Source organism: Penaeus monodon, chromosome 38 (genome assembly GCF_015228065.2).
Source record: "Penaeus monodon isolate SGIC_2016 chromosome 38, NSTDA_Pmon_1, whole genome shotgun sequence".
Classification (NCBI taxonomy): domain Eukaryota; kingdom Metazoa; phylum Arthropoda; class Malacostraca; order Decapoda; family Penaeidae; genus Penaeus; species Penaeus monodon.
This window is the reverse complement of record NC_051423.1, coordinates 18,162,510-18,173,310: the sequence shown is the minus strand read 5'-3', so window position 1 is coordinate 18,173,310 and position 10,801 is coordinate 18,162,510. Positions and strand designations below refer to the sequence as shown.

Sequence of the window (10,801 nt, the reverse complement as noted above, 5' to 3'; positions counted from 1 at the left end):
ATTGTAGTGATGGGGAACAAGTTATAGAATTTATCCGATTAACTTAATGTATTGTAGAATCCTACTAGTATATGTGTGTGTGTGTGTGTGTGTGTGTGTGTGTGTGTGTGTGTGTGTGTGTGTGTGTGTGTGTGTGTGTGTGTGTGTGTGTGTATGTATGTATGTATCTGTGTGTGTGTGTGTGTATAAAATGTAAATATAAGTATATATATACTGCACTGTATTGTTCATGTAGTTAACAGCACTATTTTAGTAATACGAATAATTGTATAAATCAAGTTACATATAATTTCTTGAAGGTTAAAAAATCTTCATCATTCATTTCAAGATAATAGATTTATTTCTACATAAAGTGATCTACACATACAACCAACATACTCAATATTTTCACTGTAAGAAGTTTCAAGTACCGACGTAGCGATCGCCAGCCCTCAATATAGGCCGTTGGCAATGGGTAAGAAGTTATCTAAATATCAAAAGTAGAAAACACTTACTCAGCCATTTTAGAAGTAATCCTTACACAACAAATAACAACAACAAGGAATTGAATTGGGAATTAGAATTCAAAATATTCACAAAACAAAGCAGTAACAGTATCAACGCCACAGATACAAATGAACCAATCACATTTATATACCATTGTGAATATAAGTATTCATTTTTGTGTCATTTGACAACATGCATAAATACTTGAGATGAAAGCCTGTCTACAGTGTGGCTTGTTCTGAATGACTGATATCAAAAAGTGTTACATGCACCATGGCCTAGAAAACGATTAAATCCTAAACCTTTCACACAATAATGAACATACAAACAATAATGAAGAAGGGGAACACATAAATTCTCATTTACATAAAGGAATACATATAGAGATGTGCATTTCTATATACATTCAGGTGTTTTGGCTAGAAAAAAGGGGGGAAATACTTTTCATAAGATTTTAAAAGTATTTGGTATGTTACAGAATTAAACACCTCAAGAATATGGCACAGTCAAAATTACATTTAATGGAATACCTTTGATATCTGATGCATTACACTGTAGCAGCATTTTATTTATTGATATGCCAAAGTACGAACACTCATCCAGTTAATGGAAGAAATATGATATCACAAGCCTGACCAACAAAAAAATTCATCCATCTTACAGTACTGCTTTTTTGTGAAAATAAAAAGAAAATCTACTTCACAATCAAAGTAATAGATTTACTTTTCAGACAACTAAATATGAACATTTTATCATTTTTTTCTGTGCTGTGTGAACTGTATCTATTCATTGTCCTTTTAATAGGAAATCCATATTCCAGTTTCATTTTAGTATTTGTGTAAGACACTGAAATGGGTACTGCGAAAAGACACAGTTATTGGATATCGATACATGATCCTATTGATTTAATGTGGTTTGTCTTGAATACTTTCTTAAAGCTTTAACAGAAAACATAGCACTCCCCGATTAAAGACATTGCACTGCAACGTTCAAAGAGAAAAGCTGACTGATACCGTAATAGGACATGTATGTAGAACACAAAAGAACTACAGATTTTAATCACATGTTGTATTTTCATATACAATACTTCATAAGTCACTTTACTTGATGTGTTGATATCTGTAGTATACTGAGTGTCAATTGGTGATTGAAGAAGACTGATATGGATTTTGTATGCAATTCAGTTACACTAATTACTTGGTGAACACTACCTTGAAATCACACATACAGCATACTGCAATATGGTATAATTGGGGTAATTTGCTGTTCAGTATGTGTAATCTGGCCATATGAATTTGATTTGTACAAAGTAAGAGGTTCTTGTATGACACCTAAATATCAACTGATGATAATGAAATGACCACAGAATTGTATTCAAGGAGACTTTTTGGAAAGTGAAAATCAGATTGACTAGCAGTGTCACAGATGAGACAAGTAATTTAGACTAGTCAACAATGGCCATCATAAACAGTACTTAAATGTATACACCATTATTATGTAGTCAGAGACTGACTGACCAACAATGTATTTTTATGACAGAGTAACACAAAGTGAGGCATATGTTAACTTCAAAATTAACAACACAATGTACCTATTCATTTTTACTTCTCTAAGGTATGCTCTTATGATAAGATACCTAGTTGCAAAATCCTCACATCTTAGTTACTCTGTTCACCAAGTAAATGTGTGCAGAGTAGATTTATTCAGTTATCTGTATATCTACAAATTTAGCCATTAGTTCAACCTATAATTGAATCATCCTTTGCTAACTAAATACACTTATGACTATGTTTAGAACACTTAAATAGATGACTTTACTGTGATTGTCAAATGGCTGTAAAACTGATTTAAGATTTGAAATGTAAATGGTCATACATTTTTTTTTCTTTTCTTTTCTTGGTATCATGATATGCGTATTTTGATCTGCGAAATGGAGTGGGATGTCACGCAAGTGGATTCTTTGTTGTGTCTAGATATTAATAATCATTAACATATATTTTTTTTCCTTATAAGACATTTATAATATAATAAAAGCATTTTTTTCTGTGATTAATATTATTTTTGTTTGTTTTTTAAAGCTACTCAAATGAATGTAAAGACATGAACACCAGTTATTTTCGACAAAAAATAAAATAAAATAAATAGATCAAGTTTTGCAGTCATTTCTTGAAATTTACCCATTGAGTATTCATAACAACACCTGTACTTTGGAATAAATTATGTTACTGGGAATTACATAAATGAATGAATATGAAAACTTGGTATTCATAAATTGGCAAAACTTTGTAGGAAGACAAGTTAATTCAAATAAATTGTTAAAAAAGTTTGATAAATGCAAATCCAGTAAGCTGTCATCTTAAAAAAATAGTATAGTTATCAAAAATACTTTGTTTACTTCTACACGACCAAGCCAGATCTTTTTACTTCACATGCTAATAAGTTCTGATTTCACGCCACATAAACAACGTATATGGATGATCAGCAACTGTCTTGCAGATTAGTGCTGAGAAGGTGTAGCACAGAATCATCAATTAGATACTGTAGTAGATGTAGCCATGCCTCAGTTTGGCTAAGAGTTAGGATGGACTGTGAAGAAAAGGTGAGGTAATCTTGGCTGCGAGTCCCTCAAGAAAGGACTCACAGGAGATGCTAGAAGTATTCAAAACTGATTTAATCGTAAGACTGCAATTTGCAAGACCATGGAGAAAATACAGTAGGGCTGCAAACCACCAGAGAAGAAGGATATCATGTTAATATGAATTGTGTTTTAAAGTAGCAATAATACTGTAACAAATTCCAAGTGGTTATACTCTGTATACACAATTTAAAAGAAGCGTGATTTGAAATTAAAACTTTCGAACGGAACTCGTCCTCATGGAACTTCTCTTCACTAAACTCCCCAGTAGACGCTGTAAATAACATCTATAACTTTAATTACACTTCCATTCACCACAACTTCAGCTGACTGAGCCACCGGAACTGAATGAGCTCCCTTACTGGAAGGGCTGTTTCTTTGATGTGGAGGTTCACGTGGCCAAGCGTGATGGCCAAAGTTGCCGTAAATGTTAGAATTACCAGACTGTTCTTTCAAAAAGAAAGGTACGATACAGCATGGCGCCCTGCTGTGGTCAGATATCTGACATCTGGTAAACACAAAATATCTAGTACTTACAATATGCAGGCTGTATATAATTAACTTAATTTCATAATAATAATGATTTACAATAAATAGGTATACCTTAAAATTGCAAAAAGCAAATACTTTGCAAACAATAAATATACTGTCATGTTCCTTTCTGCTGTCCAATCTTTACAGAATATATTTAAAGAATCTTTAAATAGGTAAGCATGTAGAACTTCATCTTCATATAAGAGACAAACACACCTTACTGTAATAAAAAGTGGTCAGTAACACTGTTGTGTAGTTATCAGGATTACCGCTATTTGAGTTTTACAATGGGAAAACACATATAATTCTGAACAGGATCGGGGGTGTGACTAAGCCTTATCTTTGCATAATCTTTTACTTAGTAATATATGATATGCACAAAAAAATATATATTTCAATAGAACTGTCCAGATCACTATCTGCTGAACCACCTTATTTCATTATCTACAAACCTTTGGAACACATCATCATCTACAACACATCAACTACAACATGGATATGATTTATGATCACTGACATAGAAGAGGTATTTATGCAAAATATTTCATTTGAAAGGGCAATATACATAGTTATAATTACTTTAAAGTCGTATTTACAAATATTTACACGAAAATCTAATTTAATCCAAAATCAAACCTTGTAGTAAGGCCATCTTAACCCGTTCTTTCTTCACAAAAAAATAATGACACTAATACCAACACATTACCAACATCACAATCACAATAACAAACAACTCCCTTTGTACTCGGGAGAAAACTGCGTGTTATATTAGTCTTTAACTCCAGCCATTGAGTCCACTGTGATTTAAGAGTGATATAAAAGTGTAAGATTAAAAACACTGGATGGCTTCATCTCACTGAACATTATCTACAATGAGTGAAAGTCTCCTTCGAACTGCGGGTATTTTAAGTCACTTGAGTTCACTGTGAAGACAAACAGGTACTCCACGACTCTACCAACGGAAACGAACACCTTGTTGCTTTTCAATGGGTTAGCGCCGCCTGAAGACTGTTTTCGCTCAACCGTCTTTATGTACATGAACATGATTCAGTGCCTGAGCTTAATAATGGTGTAACCACAATAATCTTTGGTATGGGGACACTTCGCTGCCCAGCGCGTGCTCGTGGGCTCGGAAGCAACCTCAACTTCCCAGAGTCTGAGATCGTAATAATGGAAAAATAGTCGAGTTCATCCTTTCTTCCAAAAGCAAAGCCGAAAGATGTCTTTAGATCGTTCCTTACAGCAAACAGGATAAAACTTACACCTCTACAGTAATTCTTTTCCCTAAATTATCTTTAGAATAATTAATATGTGACAAATACAGTTAGGATACATTCGGGTCTCAACTTATCTCCACACTTTCTGCAGCTTCTTGAGAGACACTTTCTTTAGCTTGTGGACCGCGGCTCTGAGATCGGATGGCGGGTGCTCTTCGTCCGAGAGGATCTCGCCCTCGGAGTGGGCGCCGCTCGGGCCGCCCCCCGCCCGCCACGTGTCGTGCAGGCTCTTGAACCTGCGGTCAGGGAAGTTCTCGTGGGCGGCGGCGAGGGCGCTCGGGTCGCTGTACGTCTCCTTGACGGGCCGCCGCTCGTAGTGCCTGGAGCGGCTGACGCGGCTGATGGCGGTAGACAGCGTCGAGCTCAGGGCCGAGGCAGCGGCTGTCGCCCGGCTGAAGGTTCCGTCCAGGGCAGCACCTCGTTCTCTCAACACCAGCTTCCCCAGCGTTTTCCAAGCGGCCTGAACTTTGTAGATGTTTTCCGAGTCCGGCAACGCCCTCCGCTCGATGCGTGGCTTCCGGCGGCTCGTGGTGCTTCCGGTGAGCTCCGTGAGCTGGCCGTATTCCAGCTCCTCGACCAGCACGAACCTAGCAGGGTCCTCCATGCGGCGCGCCTTCACCAGCGCCTGGGCCAAGATGTCCTGCGCAGTGCTTGATGTCGGAGCCTTCAGGATCGTGTACGGGATCTGAGCCGACACGTTGTACACACACACCAGGAAGTTATCTTCTTCCTCCCAGCCCTTCGCCTCTTCGGACATGTCTCCCTCCGTGTTCCTTTTCCTCTTCTCCTTCGAGGCCGTGCTCATGATGGTGGTCAGCCAGGCTCTCGTGCTCGGGTCATCTGAGGTCTTCTTCAGGACAAACTTCCCTTCTCCCTGCCAGTGAGCCTGCGCCTCCAGAGGGCGCTCGTTGATGTCTAAAATGCGTTGCGTGGTGGGGTTGTCCCCCTTCCTCTGCCACCCCTTGGCCACTTCCTCGATGAGGATGTAGTCCTCCAGGCGAGCTCCTTTGCCTATTCTCGCCACAGCCTTGCTAATGACATCTCTTGTCGTGCACTCCTGGGTCGCACTGATCACCGTGTACGGCTCGTCCGGGACAACGCCGTGGATCTTCACGAAGAACTTTCTCCTTTTGAGGGGCACTGTGGGGGTGATTTCGTGGTGCTCAACGTGGGACTCCTTCACTTTCGCCGAGTCGGTGCTCAAGTCCATCCTCGGCGAGAGCTGCTGGATCTCGTACTCCTCCTCCTCCATCAGCGTGTAAATGAAGAGCGTGGAAACTGGGAGCGGCTGGTTCTGCTGGTTGCGGAGGCGCACGTGGCGGTAGCCTCGCCGCAGACGCCCCAGCGGCAGGATCCGCTGCGCTGTCGTGTGTCCAGTCGCCGTGTCGGTTACCGTTAGGCGCAAAAAGGCCAGGTCTTTGAACATCACCCTTATATTAAAAGTATCGTTCCAAATGGGATTGAAAGAGTTCCTATGAATCACCTTGGTTTTGAATTTGTTACAGTCAACAAGAATGCCAAGAATCTCGACCTCAACTTGTGGACTCCCTTGGAAATTATTTGCACAAACATACTGTCCTGATATCACAGAAACCTTGAGATTCAACACGTGGAGGCCATCGAACTCCTTGTCGAAAGGATTGAACCTTCTATACATCATATGGTTGTAGTCCCACATCACTCTAGGCTTTAGAACGTACCCACACCTACCATTCTGCTCAAACATCGCATAGTTCAGATGTAAGTACGTGTCATCTGTCTGATAGTTCAGCGCAGCCATTTGGATACCAAATGCCCAAAAGTAGAGTGGGTTGAAATTGGAAGAGTCAATGCGCATGGCCGCTGGGTACGTGCGCATCAGCTGTGTCTCCGTGTGCTGTATGACATCCAAAGGCTGGCGTCGGCACAGGCGCTTTGCGTGGTTCTCGTTCAGCGAGGAGCACTGGTAACAAGGGTGCACGCCCATCGGCCTCTTCAGGATGGGTGGCTGCAGGATCGGCTCCAGGCGGCTGGGATCCGAAGCCATCTGCGTGTGGACCAAAATGGGCGTGTTCGTAATGATGGGCGGCTGCACGGTGCTCTTTCGCCCGCCGATCTTCTTGGCCTTGACGGACTCCCGCGGGCTGGCGAGATTGAAACCGTGGAACTTGACCGCCTGGCAGTAGTTGACGAGGTCGGACAGCTCCTTCGCTATTTGGCTGCTCTGTTTCTTTACCTTGGGGACCGGGGTGTCGTCATCGATCAGGTTTTCGTCGCTCTGAGACTTGGGTCGCAGGCGATTTCCTTCCGCGCTGGAGAGGGACTCCGTTCGCGTCCCCATCGACACGCTCTTAATTACTAGGCAGTGTTTCTCGTCTTCGTAAAGGCTGTCCGGGTGAGTCACGTCGAAGGGGTTGTGGTCTGGAAAGGGAAGGGAAACACGGTTGGTGTCTGGCCATGTGACGAAAAACAGGCCATCATTGCAAGCCTTATGCGAGGTTTGTACGAGTATGGATCATTCGCAAGTTACAATCATATTCTTTGCTGATCAAGCTGGAGTGATAATATATTTAAATATTTCTATATGTCTGAGAAAATCAATTCATTCTGTCGACCTACACTACACCCATTGCCATGACTAAAACTCCTTCAAATCAGTAAGATTAAAATTGCATTTAACAAGAAAAACAATTTTCCCAATAATTCTCTGATTACTCCCCATCTCCTGTCTTACAGATTATCATTAACACCACAGTCATTATAGATAACACATACATATGAAGTAGATGTTCTAAATATCTTCAATATTCTAGCACTATTCAAGTCTCTTCTTCCTATCTGATAAGACAGTGTGTACAGTCGACGAGAGAAGTCCTCTCTCGCACTATCATTCGAAGGTGATCGGAATATACCGAACGTTTAGAACCTCTACCTTTCCACCACTTTCCCCGCCAGTCTCTAACCGTAAACGTGCTCCTCGCCATACCTTCGTCATCGTAATCCTCGTCATCATCCTCGTCATCGGTCTCCGCCTCGTTCAGGGACCCCGTCGACGCGTTGCTCACCAGGGAATTGGTGCGGCCACTGGGCTTGTTGGAAAGCCCCCTTACGCTCAGTCCAGGCCCGATGTCCGCCACGAGTTTCTTGTTCTGGACAAAAAGAAAAATATATATATCAGGTCGTAATGAAGGTGGTTTAGATAAAGGTGACGGTGTGTGTTATCTTCGTTTTGTATTGTGGGATCTATTCTTAAAGGTTTAAGATAAGTGGAAAAAGCAAATTATATTCGCAAAGATCTCAGGTGGCGAAAAAAACGCAGTAATGTATATATACCTAAGTGAAATACAACAAAACATTTCAGAATTTTATTTTGTTCCTGTAATGGCCGTGTTTCACTTCGTCTCAAGTGATATAAACTTCAAAACCATGAAAAAAATTATAAACACACACTGTACATCAATAATAACAGTTGCAGTAGAATGGCTCTCATCCCAAACAATAGAAAACCAGAATCGACTGTAGTAAAATGGTTCTTCAAAGTATATCAACAAACAATAGAAAACAAGGATCGATTGCAGCAGAATGGTTCTTCACCTCACAACAACAACAACAACAACAGAAAACCAGAATCGACTGCAGCAGACTGATTCTTTATTTATTTCTTCGCTCGAATCAACACCTAATAAAGGAAAAAAGAAAAGAAAAGAAAAGAAAGAATAATTCGATTACAGTAGAATGGTGTTTAATCTCACAACAGAAAACCAGAATCGATTACAGTAAATGGTGTTTAACCTCACAACAACAACAACAGAAAACCAGAATCGACTGCAGCAGAATGATTCTTCACCTCGCAACAACAACACAAAACCAGCATCGATTACAGGAGAATGAGTCCTCACCTCGCAACACAAAAGCAGCATCGCCTCCTCACCTTAATGAGAATCCGGTACTTCAGCTGGGAGGGGCTGGGGAGGTGGACGTCCTCGGAAAAGTCAGACTCGAACAGGAATTTGGTGACCAGCTTCTCGCCAAAGACCTGCATGAAAATCTGCGCCATCCTTGCCTGCTGCTGAACCGAACAGTGATTTTCGATGGAGAGGATGATGGGGTAAGGAGAAGTGATGAAGGCACTGCGATTTATTGTTTCCACGACGTTTCTGTGTGGAAGGCGTGATTCTGTTAGCGGGTTTGGGGTTACACGCGTCTTGGGTTGAATACCAGGTGAATGTAAGCAATATAAGGCAACGGGTGAAATATAAGCAGCAATTGAATGCAATACAAAGGGAGGGACTTTTACTTCCTTACCAACGTGAGAAAGGGTGTCCCAAAAACACCCTTAACTAAATACAATTCATTATAACTAATCAACTCACAAAAAAAGAGCCACAGAGTCGCCCTTATGTTTACACTTAAATACAGAACTCCAATTTTCCGAACCTGAAAGGAATCTTAGTGGTGAAGGTATGGCCGTGGTAGATCATAGGGTTACCATCGTCTCCATCCCAGCAGTCCAGCTCAACGCAACGGCAACCAGTCAATAGCACCTGCAATCAAGCGGAAGCCATCACTCACAACCACCAAATCGCATAAGACGTTCAAGAAATCACAATTTTCCATCCGTTTCATAACTTTCTAAATCCTTTAATACTTGCAAGTCAGTTACCTGTCTCCTATGAGTCATTCTACAATGACAAACCCTCAGCCCTCGCCTCAACTAATTTTGCATGGTCTCTCTCACTCTTTCTCTTTCCTTCTTTTCTTTACCTCCTTCTACTGTCTTATCCTAATCGCTCTCATTTTTAACCTTTTTACCACAATACTTTACCATAGTGCTATATGGCCTTCGATGTCTAGCACATTTATTTGCTTTAACTATTAACCATTACAATGACAAATCACCTCTTTGTCTTCCACCTGCACAGAACCAACTTTCTATCCATTTCATGTATTCTAAATTCCATTCTAGTATTGCAGACCGTCACCCTGTCCTCCCTAACCACACAGGTCCCTTGATTGCTCACCTGGCTATACAGCTCAACCGAGGACTCCCCCTTCAGCTGGTGCCCCGTCAAGTAGGTGTTGTGTGAGGAGGCGATGTAATAGTTGGACAGGGGCAGCGTCATGTCGTTCTCGTCAGGCACGGAGCGCTCATCCAGGAAGGCGTAGTTGTCCTCGTCCATCATGAATCTGGCAAACCCCTCAAACGACAGCAGCTCTTGAGATCTGTCAAGAGAGGAAAAGGCAGTGAGGCAGCGTCGATGAAGCGCGCCGGAAACGACGGTACAATAATGAAGCTGCTCGATTCATGGAATTCAGAAAGGAAAAAGATCTTGTGACAAACCTCAGCGTTGGATCAGGTTCATGGCGGTCGAGAAGACTTCGAAGTTCTTCATCTGAACGATATTCTCCTTGGTGTTCCTCGAGGAACCTGCGTAGCTCTTGCATTGTGATGACCTGGAAACAGTATAACATATTCAACTAATTGCAGACGCAACCAAATACAGACAGATACAGGCAAACACACTTGCAGAGACCATGCAGAGAGCATTTGCGGGTACTTGTATAGAATTTTCATTAAATTAATTATTAAACAAAGATTTTAAGGAGTCAGTACATAGTGCTTACGGCTTACCTGACTTTTGGAACTATCAAGCCCAGCGCAGTTGGTCACGATGCTCGCAACTGCAATAGCATCGAAAATCTTTTTCTTGTGGCAGTTATTCTTGAAGACTAGAAGATCTAACGAGGTGTTTCTGGTGAGGAGCGTCCTCTTGGACAGCGCCGGCCTGTACAGCGGACTCGGAGGCGACGCAGGACTGACGGGGTCCTCGAGGGAACTGTCCGAGAGACTCTTCCGCGTGATGGCGAGCGTTCTGAATAATTCCCTCAG

General features: G+C 41.7%; 1 protein-coding gene across 5 annotated transcripts in view; it reads right to left on the bottom strand.

Annotated features, from left to right (window-relative positions):
• Nucleotides 1-317: 317 nt before the first annotated feature.
• Nucleotides 318-10,801, bottom strand: part of LOC119596825 (1-phosphatidylinositol 4,5-bisphosphate phosphodiesterase epsilon-1-like) — a 59,291-nt gene continuing 48,807 nt past the window's right edge. For all 5 annotated transcript variants that reach the window (XM_037946159.1, XM_037946161.1, XM_037946160.1 and 2 more), the window contains exons 17-23: nucleotides 10,544-10,801; nucleotides 10,253-10,365; nucleotides 9,933-10,134; nucleotides 9,349-9,455; nucleotides 8,843-9,068; nucleotides 7,898-8,060; nucleotides 318-7,332 (exon numbers count right to left, since the gene is read on the bottom strand). The exon at nucleotides 10,544-10,801 is cut by the window's right edge. In XM_037946159.1, the coding sequence (XP_037802087.1) occupies nucleotides 5,003-7,332; nucleotides 7,898-8,060; nucleotides 8,843-9,068; nucleotides 9,349-9,455; nucleotides 9,933-10,134; nucleotides 10,253-10,365; nucleotides 10,544-10,801 (3,399 nt within the window). In that variant the 3' untranslated portion in view covers nucleotides 318-5,002. The remainder of the gene's footprint in view (nucleotides 7,333-7,897; nucleotides 8,061-8,842; nucleotides 9,069-9,348; nucleotides 9,456-9,932; nucleotides 10,135-10,252; nucleotides 10,366-10,543) is intronic.